Genomic DNA, 22,726 nt, shown 5'->3' on the forward strand with positions numbered 1-22,726 from the left:
GGCTACCTTTGTAGGTGATTCAGAAACTGAAACTAATCCAGAATGCGGCTACCAGACTGGGGACTGGGAGTGGCTGGTGGGACCATATAATACCAGTCCTGAAAGATCTACACTGCCTCCCAGTACATTTCTGGGCACAATTCAGAGTGTTGGTGCTGACTTCTAAAGTCCTAAACAGCCTTGGCCCTCTATCCCTGAAGGACCATCTCCACCCCCATCGTTCAGCCCGGACACCAAGGTCCAACTCCAAGAGCCTTCTGGTGGTTCCCTCACTGCAAGAACTGAAGTTACAGGGAACGGACAACCAACCCAGAACACTGGTGACTGGGAGTGACCGCCGAGAACATATAACACCCGTCTTGAAAGACCAGCTCCCAGTACGTTTCTGGGCAGCATTCAAAGTGTTGGTGCTGGACTAAACGGAATTGGCCCTGAAGGAGCATCTCCAATCCCATCGTCCATCTCCAAGGGCCTTCTGGCGGTTCTCTCCCTGTGAGAAGCGAGGCTACAGGGAACCAGGCAAAGGGCCTTCTCGGTGGTGGCGCCCTCCCTGTGAAACACAGATGTCAAGGTGATAAACAGCTATCTGACTTTTAGAAGACACCTGAAGGCAGCTCTGTATAAGGAAATCCCACACTGAGCCCCTGCTTACTGGAGTTCTTGGGGAGGCCGCTCCCAATGGAGATGGTCAGAGTCTTGCCGCTTGCTTTGAGGGCTGCCACGTCGCCCTGTCCACTCACGAACGACACCGTCCGGGTGCCCCCTCCTCCCCACCCTTCTTTCTTCACCCGGAACTGTAGTCTGAGGGACGGAGAGAAGGAGAGGCGGAGGAAACGATTAGATCCACAAAAACCTTATTTGTCCATTGTTTCTCTCACATTCAAAGTGACTTGCAGTTTGAACCAATTAGGAACATCCAATAAAAATATTAAAAACAGCTAAACAGATAACTCAGGACGTGCCGACCCCATCCCGCTAAAAGGAGGCCGCAACTGCAGACCCTCCCAGTGACGCTGTTTTCCCGGGACAGTCCCGGATTTACAGAAGCCATCCTGGTTTTTGACTTGACCCAGGAATGTCCCACTATTCCTTAAAGGTAAAGGTAAAGGGACCCCTGACCATTAGGTCCAGTCGTGACCAACTCTGGGGTTGCGGCGCTCATCTCGCTTTACTGGCCGAGGGAGCCGGCGTACAGCTTCCGGGTCATGTGGCCAGCATGACTAAGCTGCTTCTGGCAAACCAGAGCAGCGCACGGAAACGTCGTTTACCTTCCCGCCGTAGTGGTACCTATTTATCTACATGCACCTTGATGTGCTTTTGAACTGCTAGCTTGGCAGGAGCAGGGACTGAGCAACGGGAGCTCACCCCGTCGCAGGGATTCAAACCGCCGATCTTCTGATCAGCAAGCCCTAGGCTCTGTGGTTTAACCCACAGCGCCACCCGTGTCCCTCACAGCCCCTCACTATTCCTTAGAATGTCCCTATTTTCATCAAATAAGTGTTGGAGGGTAAGGAGTTATGTGGCCCCCAAGCCAAGGAGATAAGTCACTAGACAACCTTTAGAAAAAAAGAACCCTCTCCCTTTTCATAGAATCATAGAGTTGGAAGGGACCCTGCGGGTGATCTAGCCCAACCCCAAAAGTCTCGGCCTCACAGATGTGGTCCAAAGGGAACCAGAGCAAGATTTTTGGCACCAGCTTAGCGGCACGAGGTGTGCAAGGCGTCATCCAACCATCTTAAGGACTCCGCTCTGGATTTGTGTTGACCCCCGATTCCCTCTGCAGCATCTCCAAGCAGTGCTCGGGGAAACTCCCTGTCTGAGACTCCCCGCACTACAAGGGGTTGGGCTAGATGACCCTCAGGGTCCCTTCCAACTCTTCAATTCTCTGATTCTGAGAACAGGGAGAGCTGCTGCCAGCCAGTGCCAGTAACACACCATGGACTGATGCGGTGGTAAGGCAGGTTTGGTTCTTGGTTTATCTCCCTCTCTAAGATTCTTATTAGATTTTCATAATTTTAACCCAGTGTAGGCAAACTAAGGCCCAAGGACCAGATCCGGCCCAATCGCCTTCTAAATCCGGCCTGCGGACAGTCCGGGAATCAGCGTGTTTTTACATGAGTAGAATGTGTCCTTTTATTTAAAATGCATTTCTGGGTTATTTGTGGGGCATAGGAATTCGTTCATTCCCCCCCCCCCCAAAAAAAGATATAGTCCGGTCCCCCACTGAGGGACAGTGGACTGGCCCACAGCCAAAAAAGGTTGCTGACCCTCCTTTAACCAATTGATTTCAGACTTCAAATTTGTCAAACATTTCTCTTATAGCAAAGCTACAGGGAACCAGGCAGAGGGCCTTCTTGGTGGTGGCGCCCGCCCTGTGGAAGGCCCTCCCACCAGATGTCAAAGGGAAAAACAACAACCTGACATTTAGAAGACATCTGAAGGCAGCCCTGTTCAGGGAAGTTTTTAATGTGTGACATTTTAATGTATGTTTAATCTTTGTTGGAAGCCGCCCAGAGTGGCTGGGGAAACCCAGCCAAATGGGCGGGGTACAAATAATGAATTATTGTTATTGTTGTTGTTATGATTATTATTATTAGACTTTCCACGTGCCCTCCCATGCTGTTTTTATAAATATTCATTTAATATTAGGAATATTAATTTATAATTAGGAATATTAATATTTAATATGCTGCATAATATCATAAAGGTAAAGGTAAAGGGACCCCTGACCATTAGGTCCAGTCGTGGCCGACTCTGGGGTTGCAGCGCTCATCTCGCTTTATTGGCCGAGGGAGCCGTCATACAGCTTCCGGGTCATGTGGCCAGCATGACTAAGCCGCTTCTGGTGAACCAGAGCAGCGCACAGAAACGCCGTTTACCTTCCCACAGGAGTGGTACCTATTTATCTACTTGCACTTTTTGTGCTTTCAAACTGCTAGGTGGGCAGGAGCAGGGACCGAGCAACGGGAGCTCCCCGAATCCCCGTCATGGGATTCGAACTGCCGACCTTCTGATCGGCAAGTCCTGGGCTCTGTGGTTTAACCCACAGCGCCACCCGCATCCCACATAATATCATACTTTTCACCTAATACATATTGCGGAAAACACTACTGCTGTTTTAGAGGGGTTCTGAGTTGGAACGGCAGGGCTGAGGAGGGAAACTGGGTCCATTTTCCTGCAACATTTTGGGAAAGGGGTGGTTTGTGTGTGTCGCTGGCCGTCCCGCTTACGTGTCGTTGAAATTCAGGAGGAGTTTGCTGCGGGTCGCCTCTTCGTAGCGCTTACAGAGGAGGCTGATGAGCTCCGTCTTGAAGATGGATTCCATGAACGTGTCGGCCTCGGCTTCGTGGAGGACGAAGAAATCGTCTTGCCTCGTGCTGTGGTCGCCCCACCCCAGAAAAACAAAACAGGAAACAGCCAGAGAAAAGAAGGCGTTAGTCCTCTTGGGAGACGGAGGAAGCGGGTGAGACGAGAGGGAGAGTGGCGGGGAGTCCCTCTGACCCCGAGATGGCCAAGTGCGGATCAGAGGACCATTCCATTTCAATTCTCTGAATCAGAGGGTTGTGGGTTTGAGTCCCACATTGGGCAAAAGATTACTGGGTTTCCGGGGGTTGTGCTAGATGACTCTTAGGGTCCCTCCAAGTTCTACAACTCAGCTTCCTGTTTAAATCAACCCTTTGTTCAAAACAATGAGGACTAGACTTTTGCTTCAATTTTCAGGGAAGAAGCTTAGAGGTGGCTTAGAGGGAAAGTAACTCATCATGCGAAAGGCTGGGCTGGATGAATCCCTAGCCGGAATTAAGATCGCCGGAAGAAATATCAACAACCTCAGATATGCAGATGACACAACCTTGATGGCAGAAAGTGAGGAGGAATTAAAGAACCTTTTATTGAGGGTGAAAGAGGAGAGCACAAAATATGTTCTGAAGCTCAACATCAAAAAAACCAAGATTATGGCCACTGGTCCCATCACCTCCTGGCAAATAGAAGGGGAAGAAATGGAGGCAGTGAGAGATTTTACTTTTTGGGCTCCATGATCACTGCAGATGGTGACAGCAGCCACGAAATTAAAAGACGCCTGCTTCTTGGGAGAATAGCAATGACAAACCTGGACAGCATCTTAAAAAGCAGAGACATCACCTTGCCGACAAAGGTCCGTATAGTTAAAGCTATGGTTTTCCCAGTAGTGATGTATGGAAGTGAGAGCTGGACCATAAAGAAGGCTGATCGCCAAAGAATGGATGCTTTTGAATTCTGGTGCTGGAGGAGACTCTTGAGAGTCCCATGGACTGCAAGAAGATCCAACCTCTCCATTCTGAAGGAAATCAGCCCTGAGTGCTCACTGGAAGGACAGATCCTGAAGCTGAGGCTCCAATACTTTGGCCACCTCATGAGAAGAGAAGACTCCCTGGAAAAGACCCTGATGTTGGGAAAGATGGAGGGCACAAGGAGAAGGGGAAGACAGAGGACGAGATGGTGGGACAGTATTCTAGAAGCCACAAACATGAGTCTGACCAAACCATGGGAGGCAGTGGAAGACAGGAGGGCCTGGTGTGCTCTGGTCCAGGGGGTCACGAAGAGGCGGAGACGACTAAACAACTAAACAACAACAAAGAGGCGAAGTGGCCCAAACAAAGAATGTGGAATCTCACCTGAGGGACACTCTGTTGACAGCCTGGACCTCCACTTTCTTCTTCAGGACCTCTCGGATCTGACCTTTCTCAGGTCCCTTTTTCACCTTCTCCCGGCCGATCATGTAGAGGTATTTGGGAGTCAGGATGAAATCCCTCTTGATGGGCTGATGATGAGGAGGAGAAGGTGGTTGCCACGACCTCTCGAAGGGAGCATGTGTCCCCCCGCCCTTACTCACCTTCCCCCCAAACTCAAAACCAGTATGTACTGGGCAAAAAATTCAGCTACGAACAAGGAAGTCCTGAGTTCGAATCTCACGTGAAACTGACTGAGTGGCTCTTAGGCACCCCATTCCCCCTCAGTCTTCCCCATCTGTGAAATGGGGATTAAACGCTCCGATCTGCCTTGCACAGAACATTGGCAAGGTAAAACAGAGGTGACGTTTGTGAACATTTCAGTGCCAATGGAAGGGCAGGACTCTGGATAAAGGATTTGGAAGGGGAAAGCTCCACCTTACCTTAAAGCGCCTGTCGTATTTGGTGACGGAGTCGGCAAAATCGACCCGTTCCCTCCTGGCCAAGAACTGGCGCAGCTCAGGCTTCTCTTCCATGCCCAAATAGTCCCCCACGAAGTTCCGGTTGATACTGTTGCGTCGCCTCTCTTTGAAGTTGTACAGGATGTGGGATGCTTTGGGGTTGGGAGAAAAAGAAGAGGCCGGTTTGAGAAGCGACCAGGCAGACCTGGCCTTGGCCAAAATGAAAAAGGCAAGGAGCTAGACCTTAAGACTGCATACCCTTGTACGTGTTTCTGACCAGTTTTAAAACCACATGGACAAAATTTGAAATGCAAGGCGTTAGTCCTTAAGGGTGCATACTGTGCTTGTGCTTCTGACCAGCTTTAAAAGCACACAGGCAAAATTGAAAAGCCGAGGTGCTAGTCCTGAAGACTGCACACTCTGCTCATGTTTCTGACCAGTTCTACAAATGCACAGGCAAAGTTAAAACCACAAGGGGCTAGTCTCTTAAGCTTACATAATGTACTCATCTTTCTGACCAGATGATGATGATGATTATTATTATTATTAACAGCCTCAGCCCTGCATACCTGAAGGAGCATCTCCACCCCCATCGTTCTGCCTGGACACTGGCGGTTCCCTCCGTGCGAGAAGTGAGGTTACAGTGAACCAGGCAGAGGGCCTTCTTGGTGGTGGCACCCGCCCTGTGGAACGCCCTCCCAGCATTTGTCAAGGAAATAAGCAACAAACCTACTTTTAAAAGACATCTGAAGGCCTGTTTAGGGAAGTTTTTAATGTTTAATGCTGTATTGTGTTTTAAATATTTGATTGGGAGCTGCCCAGATGGGCAGGGTATAAATAATAATAATAATAATAATAATAATAATTTCCTCCCACCCCCTGGATGAAATGTAATTAGATTGTAATGTCCTTGGGGCAGAGACCTTGTCCTCTTAAATGATGCTAAGCTGGAGGGACGTTGATAGCTCAACGATCCCAACAATGGTTAAAATGGCTGTGTACTGCTTTAAAGGCCTTCTTCAGGGTGGTGTAAAAGGGAGATAAATTACCTTCTCTCTCTCTCTCTCTCTCTCTCTCTCTCTCTCTCTCTCTCTCACACACACACACACACATCATCATCACCATCACCACCCTGCTTCTCTCTCCACCCTCCCTGAAACATTGGAGTGTTTGTGGACACCCTTTACCTTCTTCCCGCATTTGCTCGTATTTCCGGATCGCGATGTGGCGCCGCCAAGCTTTCTGGATTACGCGGGCGTATCCGTCAAACTTCCGTTCCCGCATCTCCTCTAGCAGAAAGAGCTGAGTGGCGACGAAGGTGGGAGGGAGAGAGAAAGAGAACTAAAGGATTGTATCAGAAGGCGATCTATCCAAAGCTAAGGGGGGGTGAGGAGGAACCCATTCCCCCTTCCCTTTGTACTTCCCCCCCTGCTCCCCCCAAATCCTCTTTAAAGAGTACAAGAAGATGTCTTCCACTTAGCGGTGGCTGATGCCCAGATTTATTTCTGTTGGTAATGCGAGTCTTGGGCATTGGCATAGCTCCCGCAAAATATGCTAGGATGCTCTCAGGGACGAGTTGGATGCAGATAAGTGGTGGGAGGAAGCAGCCGGGGGACCCCCAAGGGAGGGAGGCTCCGAGCCTGGGGAGAGGGGTGGGTGGGAAGACAATGAGGGAGAAGACTTCAATGGGGAGGTGTCAGAAGTGGAAGATGTAACAGGGCTTAGTGAGCAGGGAGAGCCTGTGGAAGAGAGCAGTCCAGAATTGGAGGCAGAAGCTGGAGTTGAGGGAGGACAAGAGGCAGAGATGGTTAAGAGCCTCCTATGCGAGAAGCTCCCCTCCCTGCTGGTCTCCCAGAACCAGGAGAGGCGTGAAAAGGGCAGAGGAGAGGCTGGCTTCACACAGACAGAGTCTCTGATTGCTCAAAAAAAAAGCCCCAGAGAAGAGGGGATTTAGCTTCATCTGGTATGCAGGCTGAGACCCTCCCTGCCCACAGACTGTCTCACCAGAGTGGTCCATGCTCTGGTTATCCCCCGCTTGGACCTCTGCAATGTGCTCTGTGAGGGGCTACCTTTGTAGGTGATTCAGAAACTGAAACTAATCCAGACTGCGGCTGCCAGACTGGGGACTGGGAGCGGCTGATGGGACCATATAACACCAGTCCTGAAAGATCGACACTGCCTCCCAGTACATTTCTGGGCACAATTCAGAGTGTTGGTGCTAAAGTCCTAAACAACCTTGGCCCTCTATATGTGAAGGAGCGTCTCCAACCCCATTGTTCAGCCCGGACACCGAGGTCCAGCTCTGAGAGCCTTCTGGCTGTTCCCTCACTGTAAGAAGTGAGGCTACAGGGAAGCAGGCAGAGGGGCTTCTTGGTGGTGGCACCTGCCCTGTGGAACGCCCTCCCACCACATGTCAAGGAAATAAACAACTATCTGTCTTTTAGAAGACATCTGAAGGCAGCCCTGTATTGGGAGGTTTTTAAAGTTGGATGTATAACTGTGTTTTAATTTATTGGAAGCTGCCCAGAGTGGCTGGGCAACCCAGTCAGATGCGTGGCATATTATTATTATTATTATTATTATTATTATTATTATTATTATAAGTTTGGGAAGCAGCTTCACTGGCCTGGGATGCCTCTTCCTCCTCTTCCTCCAGACTCCAGCCCCCAGCCAGGATGGCCACAGACTGGAGCAGAGTGGGCACAGGGGGAGTGTAGCCTAGTGGGTTCAGGCGAAACGGGGGAGTAGCAAAAAAAGCAAGGCCGTCCGGATCGTGCAACCTGGCCAAACCCGAACCCAAGTCCCAGATCCTCCGACACCAGAGCGTTCTGCTTACCGACTCGGGGTTCTTGACGAAAACCTTGGAGCGGCCCATCTGGTACTGATCCGCGTCCATGTTGACAGACCGCAGTAAGTGCTGGACCCCCTGGCGCTCATCTCCCTGCCACCTGGGCCACGTCTCTGGGGTCAGGATGGCGTACCTGCCGGGGGGGGGGGCAAACACACTTTGCTCAGGGACACCTGGAGATATTGGGGAATCCCAGCAGGAATGGGAAAGTACGGGGGCGTCGTTGGTGGGGAGGGCTGGGAGGGACCTGGCTTTTAACATAAGGTTACCAGATTTTTTCCAATGAATCCAGGGACTAAATAAATAAATACTACATGTTTGGGACGTTGAAGCTGCAGCAATGGCGGTGGGTGACAGAGGGGCGGCCGCCGCCTTGACCTCAACCGCCACGTTTCCCCTTCCTCCGAGGCTTCTATCTCTTTTCTCCATGAGCCTGGGCAGCCCCCGAGTTGTTGATTCTTCGGTGTTGGTGGGGAAGCAATGCGTGGTGGGTCAGGCATGGAAGGCGGAGAAGGAGGGTTGAGAGCAGCGGTGGTGGCGAGGCTAGGCCAGCGCGATGCCTCCCTTCCTATTGGAGCAGCCCCAATCCCATTCCTACTTGCGTGCAAGTAGGAGTTGGGAGGCTGCTCCGATAGGCAGCGTGAAGCCTCCCTTCACAGCTTACTTGCTGTGGTCAGGGAAGGTGGAGGCAGCCCGAAAGCTGCATCTTAGAACCCCTGCACCACCATCATATGGGGACTTTCCAGCAGCTCCTGAAGCCAGCCAGAGCCAACTGCTCCGGGCAGCTGAGACTGCCGCTGCTGCGTTTCCGGGGGACATTAGATGAAATCCGGGGACATTCCGGGGATGGAATTTGTCCAGGGATTTAGTCGCAAATCTGGACACTGTACCCGGGAAATGGGGACATCTGATAACCCTATTTAACACCAGCTAAACATCGCAATATACTGATATATCACCATGTCTGAAATAAGGGTGGAGCCAGGTAGAGGCTTCACGGTTTCCCCCCGCATCGTAAATTTTGCACAGCACACAAACACATGGTGATTCACAATATATACCAAAAATTCTGAAACCAATACTGTCTTTTAATATGGACTGGAAACTGGTCTTTGGTTATATATCACTCAGCCCTAGCGGTGGGTAGTCTAGAGGGCTCTGAAACCTACTGCCTTCTCCTCCCCCCATAATATTCTGCTAAAACTGTGCTTTTGGGGTGCCCTGCGTATCACCTTGCTAGCGAAACGCAGCCGCCTGCCATCTTAATTTGCCCAGAGGTGTGTATATGTGCCTAGATCACCATATGCAAATGATAAGCAAATTTGTGTTCTGGGTGTGTACCCTGAGGAATTGCTAGGAGGGTTTAAAAACAAAACCAGGGGGGGCAGTGGGGGCTTTTTTCCAGCCTGGGAGAGTAGAACCAAAGGCAAAGAGGGGGCTGTTATGTATTGAAGTTCTCCCCCTGGCCACCAGGGGTATTGTGTACAGTGGTACCTCTGGTTGAGAACGGCATCCGTTCTGGAGCCTCGTTTGCAATATGAGCAGAACGCAACCCGCATCTGCGCAGGTCGCAATTCGACGCTTCTGCGCATGCGCATGACGTCATTTTGAGCGTCTGTGCATGCGCGAGCGGCAAAACCCGGAAGTAACCCGTTCCGTTACTTCCGGGTCGCCATGGGACGTATCCTGAAAGAACGTAACCTGAACCGAACATAACAAGAGGTATGACTGTATATAGTTTTCACTCAGGTCCACATCAGTTAATTTAGGCAGGAAATCATGGGCTGTTGTTGTTCCAATGTTGACAGCCGGCTGCCTATAAAAGCAGGTCGGCTGAGCTATTCAGTTCAGTTCAGTTCCAGCTTACTTATAAAGAACTACTGTATTTTTCGCCTCATAGGACACACTTTCCCCCCTCCAAAAATGAAGGGGAAATGTGTGTGCGTCCTATGGGGCGAATGCAGGCTTTCGCTGAAGCCTGGAAAGCGAGAGGCATCGGTGTGCACCGACCCCTCTCGCTCTCCAGGCTTCAGGAAGCTATCCGCAAGCCTTGCAAGCCCGGCGGGAGTTCCCGCGGGCTCACAAGGCTTGCGGGCAGTAGCCTGCAGCCCTGGCAAGTGTCCGCAAGCCTCGCGTGCCCGGCTTGGGGCGGCAGCCTGTTGCCCAAAGCACAGGGAGCCCTCCGGAGGGCTCCCCGTACTTCAGGCAAGTGTCTGCAAGCCTTGCGCGCCCGGCGGGAGGTCCCGCCGGGCGCACGAGGCTTGGGGCGGCAGCCTGCAGCCCGAAGCACGGGGCACCCTCCGGAGGGCTCCCCGTGCTTTGGGCGAGTGTCTGCAAGCCTTACGCGCCAGCGGGAGGTCCCGCCCGGGCGCGCGAGGCTTGGGGTGGCAGCCTGCAGCCCGAAGCACGCAGAGCCCTCCGGAGGGTGCCCCGTGCTTCGGGCAGGCATGTGCAAGGCTTGGGGCGGCAGCCGCGGCTGGGGGGGAAATAACTTTTTTTTATTCATTTCCCCCCCAGAAAAACGAGGTGCGTCCTATGGGCCGGTGCGCCCTATAGGACGAAAAATACGGTACTTGGAGAAATCTCTGTGACATCTGCTATGTCCACCCACTACTTAATAGGGGTGTAGTGGGCGTCTGCAGAACCCACCTTCTGTTATAAAGGTGAAAAAGCATGGAAGCCCAGCCCGGCAGCCCCTCCCCACTTCCAACCCCCAGGAAGTAATAATAAAATAATAATAATAATAATAGATTATTTATACCCCGCCCATCTGGCTGAGTTTCCCCCGCCACTCTGGTCTCTGCCTACCTCTGCAGGAATTTGTGGAAGAGCCTGCGATAGGCGAAGCCCGCTCTGCGGACTCGAATGTTCTCCTTCAGCCCCAGATACTCCACCTGGTGTTTCACCCTGAAAGAGAGGAAGAGCTGCCTTGGTTCTTTGTTTTCAAAAGAGTGCTGTAAATGTCTTAGAAGAGGCATTCCAATCTCCCTCCTGTAGGAAAGAATGCCTCTTCTAAGGTGCAGCTTGCCACCTTGTGTGCTTTTTTGTCTGACCCAGAAGGTAATGCCTTTTAAGATATATGAATTTGTGAAATTCTTTCTTTGCCTCTCTGACATTGTAGGAGATATAAACAGACAGGATTGTAAGTTGTTTTTATATGCGATGACGGCAGCAAGAATATTATTGGCACAAAAATGGAAACAAGAAGAACTACCGACGAAAGAAGAATGGAGGATGAAATTAATGGACTATGCAGAACTGGATAAATTAACAGGAAGGATTCGAAACCTGCAGGACCAGAGATTCATAGAAGACTGGAGCAAATAGATGAACTATTTGAAAAGTAATTGTAATGAACAGATTACGCTAGTAGGACTGCAAGAAGTTTTGTAAGGTGGACTATTTGAAATATTGCAAGAAAGACAATGAGGAGAATTATTAGTTAATGATAATTAAGTGTAATAGAGAAATTAAGAAATGCAGAATAAGTGATAAAAACGGAAAATCATCAGAGGAGTTGACGGAAGTCAAAAATAATGTATAGGATAAGAAATTACTGGTACGTTAAATGAATGTTGGAAATGATATTTAAAAAAAACTAATATATATATATTATGAGAATGGAATGCCTCTCTTAAGGGAATCTTTGCTCCCCTCTTGTCAACCTCTTCTAAGACACAGCTTGCCTTTCTCATTCCTCATCCTCCCACCGAAGAGAGAATGGTTTTTCTAAGACAGGGTTTTGCAATCCACATTCCCCCTCTCTCAAGCAGCATAGAATGCCTCTTCTGAGATGAGACATTCAATAACAACAACAACAACAACAACAACAACAACAACAACAACAACAACAACAACAACAACAACAATTCATTATTTGTACCCCACCCATCTGGCTGGGTTTCCCCAGCCACTCTGGGCGGCTTCCAACAAAGATTAAAAATACATTAAAATGTCACACATTAAAAGCTTCCCTGAGCAGGGCTGCCTTCAGATGTCTTCTAAATGTCAGGTAGTTGTTTATCTCTTTGACATCTGATGCGAGAGTGTTCCACAGGGCGGGTGCCACCACCAAGAAGGCCCTCTGCAGCGATGCCTCTGAACACCAGTTGCTGGAAACCGCAGGAGAGGAGAGCTGCTCTTGTGTTCGAATTCTGCTTGGGGGTTTCCCACAGTTGGCCACTGTGAGAAGAGGATGCTGGACCAAGGGACATTGGCCTGATCCAGGCAGGACTCTCCTCATGTTCTCAGTTCTCAGTTGTCCGATCTGGGTGTCCCACCGTCCTTTCTTACCTGCTCTCCTCCCAGTCTCTTGGTCTCTTGGTCTCGTTGGGTTTGATGCAGCGGATATAGTGGGGGGTGCACTTCATCAAGGTGTTCACAAGATCATTGGCCTGCCTCTTTTAGGGAAATGATAATAATAATAATAATAATTATTATTATATTATTTATACCCAGCCTGTCTGGCAGGGTTGCCCCAGCCACACATATAAAAACATAATGAAACATCAAACATTCACCATAACAATTTGATCCAATACAAATAAAGTCACAATAACTTTAAAATAAACAGGTAAAGGTAAAGGGACCCCTGACCATTAGGTCCAGTCGCGGACGACTCTGGGGTTGCGGGGCTCATCTCGCTTTATTGGCCGAGGGAGCCGGCGCACAGCTCCTGGGTCATGTGGCCAGCAGGACTAAGCCGCTTCTGGCGAACCAGAGCAGCGCACGGAAACGCCGTTTACCTTCCTACAGGAGTGGTACCTATTTATCTACTTGCACTTTGACGTGCTTTCGAACTGCTAGCTTGGCAGGAGCAGGGACTGAGCAACGGGAGCTCACCCCGTCGCGGGGATTCGAACTGCCAACCTTCTTATCAGCAAGCCCTAGGCTCTGTGGTTTAGACCACAGCGCCACCCGCATCCCTTAAAATAAACAACTTATATCAAATAAAGCTATATTCAGCAATCAATTAGAATGCAATAATAAACAATAGAATTAAATCAGCAGATTATAATTAAACAGTTCACACTTATCAATTACAAGAAAGAATAGTTAAACTATAGTAAGTAAAAATAATCGCAAGTCACAATGCACTCTTCCCAGCTCCTTTTGCTGTTCTCAAAGTCTGGGAAAGGTTCCCAGGACTTGATCAAGATTTCCCAAACTTGGGCCGCTAGCTGTTGTTGGACTACAATTCCCATCATCCCTGACCACTGGTCCTGCTAGCTAGGGATGATGGGACTTGTAGTCCAACACCAACTGGGGATCCAAGTCTGGGAAATCCTGGGCTGGACGGTGGAGCAAGGCAGGTGGGAAAAGCCATTGCCTGATGGACAGCAGAAGACACAGGTTTTTTGGTGTTACCCAGCCCAGGGTGCAAAGGACAGGAATGAGCCAATCACAGGAAGCAAGCGGAGTTAACTCTTTATTAGGAAAAGCAGGATCTGCACAGCAGTACCAGGCCTAATGAGCACAGCAACTCTTCTTCAGTGGGTCTTGAAAGTCCCTGCCTCCCCACAACCATCTAAGACCCCTTCTGTCCGGGACTTTCCCCAAGCAATCGGAGACTATGCCTGCATGCAGCCAACCTCTCCTCCGCCCCTTTCATGCCTCTCCTGGTTCTGGGAGACCAGAGGGAAGGGAGTTGGTTGCAGCAGGCGGGGGAGAAATCCGTGACTCTTCACCAGATGGACTTCCTCTCTGCCTCTTGGTCTCCCTCCTCTCCTGCATCTGCCTCCGATTCTGGACTTCATAATACATGGATAGTTTTATCCCACGCAAATGCTTCCTAGCTTCAGCTATGAAACGGATCAGGCCAAACGAAGACTCACCTTAATTTTGGATCCCGCTGTGGTGGGTCTCCCTTTCTTATCCGCGTCGAGTTTTTCTGGGAAGAGTCCCCGGATGAACCCGCTGGGAGGCGAAAGGTTTGGGGGCCTGGTTATGTCAAGCCAATAAACTCCACCCCACGTTCTCCGAAAGAGAGAACTGAGGTCAGTGGCGTAGCGTGGGGGGTGCAGGGGGGGCCGGCCGCACCGGGCGCAACATCTGGGGGTTAGGGTTAGGGGGCGCAAATCCACGGGTTAGAGGGTGCAAATTACTTGCCTTGCCCCGGGTGCTGACAACCCACGCTACGCCACTGACTGAGGTAGCAGATAAGGCAGTCAGACCAAGGGAGTTGGTTGTTGTTGTTTTTTTTTTTTTATTATTATTATTATTATTATTATTATTATTATTATTATTATATCAATCAGTGCCATGCACTTTCCCAAGCACACTCATGAGGTCTAATAACTTCATGCTCCATTTTTAAGGCAGAAGCTGGGTGAGAGTGTGAGAGAACACACATAGCCCCAAAGCCAATGTACCCTCGCCTGCTTTTTCTCTGCCCCCTTTCATTGACCAATGGGAGGGATCCGGCAATAATACTAATAATAGTTGTTGTTGTTGTTAATAATAATTATCATTATTCATACCCCACCCATCTGACTGGGCTACCCCAGCCACTCTGGGTGGCTTCCAACATATATGAAAACATAATAAAACATTAAACCTTAACAAGCTTCCCTATGCAAGGCTGGTTTCAGATGTCTTCTCTAAAGGTTGAATAGATGGGCAGGAGAGCCTCCTTTTCCAGGTAGGGTCTACCTTCCTCAAACTTTCCCCTGTTGTCAACACGACTCAGGACAGCTGGTTAATTCTGAAATATTTTTGTCCACCCCACGTCCCCTCCACCCTGCTTGTCCATGACCCTGGGAATAGCCAGTGTGGTGTAGTGGTTAGAGCAGTGGTTCGCAAAGTGGGTGGTACTGCCCCCCAGGTGGTTGTGGTGGGATTAACTATTCTAAATAATAATAATAATAATAATAATAATAATAATAATAATAATAATAATTTATTTATACCCCGCCCATCTGGCTGGGTTTCCCTAGCCACCCTGGGCAGCTTCCAACAGAACACTAAAATACAATAACCTATTAAACATTAAAAGCTTCCCTAAACAGGGCTGCCTTCAGATGTCTTCTAAAAGTCAGATAGTTGTTCTTCTCTTTGACATCTGGTGGGAGGGCGTTGTTCCACAGGGCAGGCGCCACCACCGAGAAGGCCCTCTGCCTGATTCCCTGTAACCTCACTTCTTGCAAGGAGGGAACCGCCAGAAGGCCCTCGGCGCTGGACCTCAGTGTCCGGTCAGAACGATGGGGGTGGAGACGCTCCTTCAGGTATACAGAACCGAGGCTGTTTAGGGCTTTAAAGGTCAGCACCAACACTTTGAATTGTGCTCGGAAACGTACTGGGAGCCAATGTAGGTCTTTCAAGACCGGTGTTATGTGGTCTCGGCGGCCGCTCCCAGTCACCAGTCTAGCTGCCGCATTCTGGATTAGTTGTAGTTTCCGGGTCACCTTCAAAGGTAGCCCCAGGGAGAGCACATTGCTGTAGTCCAAGCGGGAGATAACTAGAGCATGCACCACTCTGGCCAGACAGTCTGCGGGCAGGGAGGGTCTCATCCTGCGTACCAGGTGGAGCTGATAAACAGCTGCCCTGGACTCACTCACATCTGAGGAGAGAATGCCTCTTCTGAACAGATAATCTCTATGTAGTTCAGGACTGAGTGCCTCTTCTAAACAGACGTGTCTCTCCATGTCTTGCATACTGCAGGGACTGAATCTTATTCTGTCAAGGATAGGGGAACCAGCAGCCCCTCCAGAAGCCACTGAATTTCACCTGGTTTCCCATCCTGGATCTAGCAAATTCCCAGAGCCTGTTTCTAACTGCCAGATGTTTCCGGGGAAACTCACGACCGCACGGATCCCGGCAACTCACAATTCGCTGCTTTGCATCAACTCGATCAAGTCTGTGAAGAGCACGTCCCGGTTGCGTTCGCAGAAGCCGCTCACGTCGTAGGAGACCTGGAAACGAGCGCCATGGAATCTTAGGATGGAGGAGTTGGAAGAGGGGTCCCCCAAGGGTCATCCAGACTAACCCCCTGCAATGCAGGAGTCACAAACAGAGAATCCCCAGCCGATGCCGCATGTGCAGAAATGAAATGAAGGGGGGAAAGATCCACAAGAGTTTTATTTAAAAATGGGCTTTAAAAGCAAAATAATATGAGGATAGCAAATTAGCTAATTGGGAACCACTGATGTGGATAAGAATAGCACCCCACAGAGCTCCAGAGACCTTGCCAGCGTAATGGTGGATGATGAATCCCATATTGGACCCATTGAAATGTTCGTGGTTCCCCACAGCCGATTGCAGCTTCTGAAGGAGTGTCTGGTCAGCTCCGTCGCCTTTGGCGTACACAGTGGCGCAGACGTCATCCAAGACGCTCATGATGCCAGGAGGATTCTGGGAGTTGAAAGAAAAGAGTGGAGGGGGGCTAATTACGTCCTGATTCAGCCTTGCTGGCATTCAGCCTGTTCTCTATGTTAGAATTCCTGCTCCCTGGTTGCAGTCATGGGATTGTTGTCTATCACATGACAGTGTATGTTTTGACTCCACAGAGTGGGAAGTGACGGAGACAGGGTGTTTGTGTTTCTGTGTTCCGTGAAGTGGGACTATTGTCCTTTGTTTTTTCTCTCTTTGCTGTCTGATGCTAGAGAGAGAGGGAGACATGTTGCCGTGCTCCGTGTGTGTTTATATGTAAATAAAGTAGATTAGCCAAAATGCTGAGTTGCTGAGGTCTGTCACGCATGATGCACAAACTCTGCGGATCCCTAAGTGTGCCGGTGTCGGTTGGCATCGGTCACTGTGATGTTCGGGCTGAAGAAAGCTTTTGAAGCTCCCAAACGATCGACCAGGTGGGAGAGAATGTGCCTGTTTCTGCCAGGGTCCTACTCGAGTGTAGGCTGAACTCCTGACACTCTATGCACACATTTTGGGTCGCACCCAATTAAATTCTACTCGGAGTAGGCGTGTTAAAATGAATGGAATTTAGGCACGCGTGTCCTTAAGTCTGAACGGGCTTCCTCTGAGTACAGCTATGTACACACCACCCATCGCAAGCCCATGAATGGCAAAGAACCACGGGAAATGTCGTTGGTTCAGGGTGCTGGGAATCATAGCTCTCTGTGGGGTGAACTACAGTTCCCAGGGTTATTTTTTCGGAGGAAGTCAGGTGATTTACCGTAAATGTACAGGGTATAGCAGTCTATGCTCAACCATTCCTTTACACCTTTTGTTTTGTAAAAGGGGACTTTTTTTGGGGGGGGGAGGTTCTCTTACCAGCTTGTTTTCGATGAGGTCACACACCACTTTGTTGTTGAAATATTCGATTGGGGTCCATTTGATCCCTTCCTGCACATACTCTTCCTAAGGCAAAGAGAACGAGCTGGAAATGCGAGGTTTTTTATTTTCAAAGAAACCACAACATATCAAGAATTGAGGAGTTAACTCTTGATGTCACCCTGATTGATGTGCGGGGAGGCCGTCTGTCAAGTGACTTAGATGGGCACACTTGCTGATTTTGTTTTTAGAAAAACCCCTCTTTTCACCTTGAAAGGGGGTGGGAGAGGAAACCCTTTCCAAACTCCAGTTTTTTTCTTGCTATATAATACAGTTGTAAGGCTGTCATCACTCTGCAGTTGATGGCTGCTGTAGCTCTAGCATTACAGCAGAATATTGGGCAGGCAAGCCAGCAGGATATGTTTATTCATTTCTTTTAGACTCTGCATTTCTATATTAAAATACATTCAAGGTGGCATGCATAGATATCAGCAACAAACCGCTTAAAGGCGTTTAAATGTTTAATGACTTGTCTACTGCAGGGGGCCATATAAAGTGGTCTGGAGCGTTGCATTCGCCCTCCTGAGCCCTGGCGTAGACCTCACCTGCTCTGCTTTCAGCGTCAGCTCGATGAAGATCTGCTGCAGCTTTTCATTCACAAAGTTGATGCAGAATTGCTCAAAGCCATTTCTCTGATGGGAAGAGAGAGATTAAAAGGCATTACCTCTCTCGCCCTGACCTAGTCACTGTGATCCACGCGATGGTCACCTCCAGACTTGATTACTGTAACTCGCTCTACGTGGGGCTGCCCTTGAGACTGACCCAGAAACTTCAGCGGGTGCAGAATGCCGCGGCGAGACTCCTTACAGGGTCCCTGCCGCGGGATCACATTCACCCAGTGCTGTACAAGCTGCACTGGCTCCCGGTGGAGTACAGGATCAGGTCTAAGGTGCTGGTTTTAACCTTTAAAGCCCTATACGGCCAAGGACCCTTGTACCTACGGGACCGCCTCTCCTGGTATGTCCCACAGAGGACCTTACGGTCTTCAAATAAAAACATCTGGGAGGTCCCAGGCCACAGGGAGGTTAGGCTGGCCTCAACCAGAGCCAGGGCTTTTTTGGCTGCGGCCCCAATCTGGTGGAACGCTCTTTCACAAGAGACTAGGGCCCTGCGGGACTTGACATCTTTCCGCAGGGCCTGCAAGACAGAGCTGTTCCACCAGGCCTTTGGCTGAGACACAGCCTGACCTCCTCCTTTGGTAATCCTCACAGAACTCTAGCCCAATGGTTGCCATTAATTTGATTTGAATTGATTTTAGAATGAATTGAATTTAGAATGCTGTGTTACTTTTATTGTTGTTAGCCGCTCTGAGCCCGGCTTCGGCTGGGGAGGGCGGGATATAAATAAATATTATTATTATTATTATTATTATTAATAATAATAATAATATCACAGGGAACAGAGACGTGCCCAGTTCAGGTTGCAAACTGTGGCGATCGGTGTATTGTGGTTTCTGGAGATGGCGAGAGAATTAAAGCCCCACACTTATCTTCTAAACCTGGGGTGGTTTTTCAAAGTGAGATCCGTGTTCCCCTTGGGTGAAGATTCCGGGGGCCACATGGCAGCGGTGGGCGGGGCCAGAGGTCAAAGTGGGCGGGGCAGTGCATGCAAATGTCACTCTTGCACCCTCTCACAGAGACACCCCTCTTGACCCTTCATCCCAGCAAGCGAGAGGCATTATCAAAGTTCAAGGACTCATTTTCAGCCAGGTGAAAAGGCTCAAGGAGGTGTGGAGCAGGGCCTTGAGAGGGGCTGCTCTGAACAAAGACAACCTACCTGGAATATTTCAAACCCATAAATGTCCAGAACGCCAACGCTGTATTCCTCGTGCGGCTTCTGGATGGCTCTGTTGATGGACTTGAGGCAAAGGAGAGAGGATTGGTTACCATCCAAACATGGCGGAAGGATGACAAGAAGGTTGCACAAATGCAGAGCGGACAACCGAGGAACCGGCAGCAAAGCAGGCTGCCATCTTGCCCAACCTGCTAATCCTAAAGGCAAAGGGTTGCTTCCAGCTAGGTTCCACTCAGAGTAAACCCATTGGACTTAATGTGCCCAAGTAAACCCTTTCCATGGATTTCAAGGGGTCTCATGTAGGACCAATGGTGGATCCTGCCGAATAGTCCCCCCACTCCTCTATTTCAAAGAACTATAGAGCTGGAAGCAACAAACAGGCGGCTCTCGTCTTTCTATGTTCGGTTTTTAAAGGATCATAGAGCTGGAAGGAAGAAATGGGCCGCCATCTTGTTCCAACACTCTCAGGCTATTCCTCCCATCCATATTTGGTGTTCAAAGAATGACAGAGTTGGAAGCAAGAAACAGGCTGCTCTCCAAACAAGTCTCATCCTTCCATTAATGATTTTGAAGGAACCATAGAACTGGAAGTTATGAATGGCTCACTCTCACACTTCCATATTTGCTTTCCAAGGTACCATAGAGTCGGAAGAGAGAAGAAGACTAGTCTCACCCTTCCATATTTGATTATGGCGGCTAATGGATTGAGGTTGAATCCTGACAAGACAGAAGTGCTGTTCTTGGGGGACAGGGGGGCGGGCAGGTGTGGGGGACTCCCTGGTTCTGAATGGGGTCACTGTGCCCCTGAAGGATCAGGTGTGCAGCCTGGGAGTCATTTTGGACTCACAGCTGTCCATGGAGGCACAGGTTAATTCTGTGTCCAGGGCAGCTGTCTACCAGCTCCACCTGGGACGCAGGATGACACCCTACCTGCCCACAGACTGTCTCGCCAGAGTGGTGCATGCTCTGGTTATCTCCTGCTTGGACTACTACAATGTGCTCTATGTGGGGCTACCTTTGAAGGTGACCCAGAAACTACAACTAATCCAGAACGCGGCATCTAGACTGGTGACTGGGAGCGGCCGCCGAGACCATATAACACCGGTCTTGAAAGACCTACACTGGCTCCCAGTACGTTTCCGAGCACAATTCAAAGTGCTGGTGTTGACCCTGAAAGCCCTAAATGGCCTCGGTCCAGTATACCTGAAGGAGTGTCTCCACCCCCATCGTTCAGCCCGGACACTGAGGTCCAGTGCTGAGGGTCTTCTGGCAGTTCCCTCATTGCGAGAAGCCAAGTTACAGGGAACCAGGCAGAGGGCCTTCTCGGTGGTGGCGCCTGCCCTGTGGAACGCCCTTCCAGCAGATGTCAAAGAGAACAACTTCCTGACATTTAGAAGACATCTGAAGGCAGCCCTGTTCAGGGAAGTTTTTAATGTATGACATTTTAATGTATTTTTAATCTTTGTTGGAAGCTGCCCAGAGTGGCTGGGGAAACTCAGACAGATGGGCGGGGTACAAATAATAAATTATTATTATTATTATTATTATTATTATTATTGAAAGAACCATCGAGTTGGTAGCTATGAAGGGGCTGCCATCTTGTCCCAATACTTTTGGGATCCAAAGAACCACAGAGTTGGAAGCGATAGACAAGACCCCCTGTTGCCCAGTGGCCCCAGCCTCCCCTAACACCCTGGACCAGGATGAGGCCAGTCCTCACCTCCACAAGGAAGTCAAAGACTCGGGAGTACAGCCCCTTGGCCAGGGCGTCACGGGTGTAGGAAGCTTGCTCGACATTGAGGGTCACGTTGATTGACTCCTTCCGGTTCCCCCACTTGCTGTCCATTTTCCGGCTGGTCAGCTTGTCGTTGAGTCGGTTCTTGTCGATCCCCAGGAGGTAGGCAGGAAAGGCCAGCACTGGGGTTGGGAGGGAGAGGCAGTTGAGCATCTCTAGAGAGGCCTGTGGAACTCACGGCCACTGCATAACCCTGAATTCCAGGGCTAGGGAATGATCTTCACAACAACCTTGTAGGGTAGTTCGGTTCACACTCCCTTGCTGGACCACAAAGATTGCCTGACAAACTTGGGGTTGGTTGCCATCTTCCCTCAGCCTAACCCATGGGTAGGCAAACTAAGGCTTGCGGGCCAGATCAGGCCCAATTGCCTTCTGGATCTGGCCCACAGATGGTCCGGGAATCGCCGCATGGATCGCCAGTGCGCACATTCCTTCCCTCTCCCTCTGTCTCCCTCCCATGGCGGTGCTGGTTGCACCTCCTCCCTCCCTCCCACCTCCTGGCTTCTCCCTGCCCTGCCTAGAGGAGGAAGGGAGCTGGGCTTTGATGATGCCAGCAGCAGCAGCAGCAGCAGCACTTGAACGCCCGCCATTTTAAGCAGCCCCTGCCGTTCGCAAGACACAGGTAAGCAGCCAGCGGGGCTCGTGGGACACTCCCAGATTGACAGAAGCCATCCCGGTTCCTGATTTTTACTGTACTGTAAATAAAATTCCAGTTATGTCTTAAGGATGCCTCATATCTATGATTAAAGGGGGGAGGGAATGAAGGTTTTATGGTCTTTTTTGGGGGGGGGGGTCATACTGATGTATATTTTGCTCTAGGACATGGGTAGGCAAACTAAGGCCCAAGGGCCGGATCCGACCCACTCACCTTCTAAATCCGGCCCGCAGACAGTCTGGGAATCAGCGTGTTTTTACATGAGTAGAATGTGTTATTTAAAATGCATCTCTGGGTTATTTGTGGGGCATAGGAATTTGTTCATTATTTTTTCCCTGAATATATTCCGGCCCCCCACAAGGTCTGAGGAACAGTGGACTGGCCCACGGCTGAAAACGTTTGCTGACCCCTGCTGTATCTATCTGCTTAAAACATTTATCTCCTATACCTCTTGAAGGACACTTTGCACGAGAAAAAAAACATCCTACTCCCTAGGGCAAGTTTCTTACACACACACACACACACACACACACACACACACACTCCCTACTCTCCAGCTGTGAAGCAGGGCTGGTGAGGGGCGTGGCCATGGAGTCCCGAAAGGCCATGTTTTCTCCCCCCCCCCCCGGGCTTGAGGTTCCCCAGGCCTTTTGCACCGCTTCATTTGGAGCAATATTTCATAGGGTTGTAGAATTGTAGCATTGGAGGGGACCCCAAGGGCCATCTAGTCCAGCCCCCCTGCAATGCAGGTTGGCAACTAACTCACAATCTGGGCTCTCCACCTGGGCGTAGTTGCCCTGCTCCTGGAATCCGATGTTGCCGAGGTGAAGGATGCCAGCTGTGATCTGTAGGATGAGCTGCTTGTCTTGGCCAGAGATCCCGATGACGTCCATGGCATTCTTGGGTAGCGTGGGGGGAATCCCAGGAAAGAGAGAGAGAGAGGAAGTAAGTCCATGTTATAGCTGACTGCGAATAACAGCCAGTGGTGAAAAAGGTAAAGGGACCCCTGACCATTAGGCCCAGTCATGACCGACTCTGAGGTTGCGGTGCTCATCTTGCTTTATTGGCCGAGGGAGCCGGCATACAGCTTCCGGGTCATGTGGCCAGCAGGACTAAGCCGCTTCTGGCGAACCAGAGCAGCGCATGGAAACGCTGTTTACCTTCCCGCCGGAGCAGTACCTA

The 22,726-nt window shown here is 50.1% G+C and overlaps 1 protein-coding gene across 1 annotated transcript in view; it reads right to left on the minus strand.

The window, feature by feature from the left end:
- The window catches only part of MYO1F (myosin IF), a 56,571-nt gene that overhangs the window by 7,710 nt on the left and 26,135 nt on the right, over positions 1 to 22,726 (minus strand). Inside the window, exons 9-24 of the mRNA XM_083720235.1 lie at positions 22,311 to 22,443; positions 20,815 to 21,011; positions 19,077 to 19,157; positions 17,846 to 17,932; positions 17,241 to 17,327; positions 16,197 to 16,364; positions 15,840 to 15,925; positions 13,850 to 13,931; positions 12,309 to 12,415; positions 10,824 to 10,922; positions 8,004 to 8,148; positions 6,355 to 6,469; positions 5,150 to 5,319; positions 4,653 to 4,798; positions 3,231 to 3,377; positions 653 to 801 (exon numbers count right to left, since the gene is read on the minus strand). Coding sequence (XP_083576361.1) covers positions 653 to 801; positions 3,231 to 3,377; positions 4,653 to 4,798; positions 5,150 to 5,319; positions 6,355 to 6,469; positions 8,004 to 8,148; positions 10,824 to 10,922; positions 12,309 to 12,415; positions 13,850 to 13,931; positions 15,840 to 15,925; positions 16,197 to 16,364; positions 17,241 to 17,327; positions 17,846 to 17,932; positions 19,077 to 19,157; positions 20,815 to 21,011; positions 22,311 to 22,443 — 1,999 coding nt within the window. The remainder of the gene's footprint in view (positions 1 to 652; positions 802 to 3,230; positions 3,378 to 4,652; positions 4,799 to 5,149; positions 5,320 to 6,354; positions 6,470 to 8,003; positions 8,149 to 10,823; positions 10,923 to 12,308; positions 12,416 to 13,849; positions 13,932 to 15,839; positions 15,926 to 16,196; positions 16,365 to 17,240; positions 17,328 to 17,845; positions 17,933 to 19,076; positions 19,158 to 20,814; positions 21,012 to 22,310; positions 22,444 to 22,726) is intronic.

The sequence above is a fragment of the Podarcis gaigeae genome (genome assembly GCF_964106915.1).
Source record: "Podarcis gaigeae genome assembly, chromosome: 18".
Classification (NCBI taxonomy): domain Eukaryota; kingdom Metazoa; phylum Chordata; class Lepidosauria; order Squamata; family Lacertidae; genus Podarcis; species Podarcis gaigeae.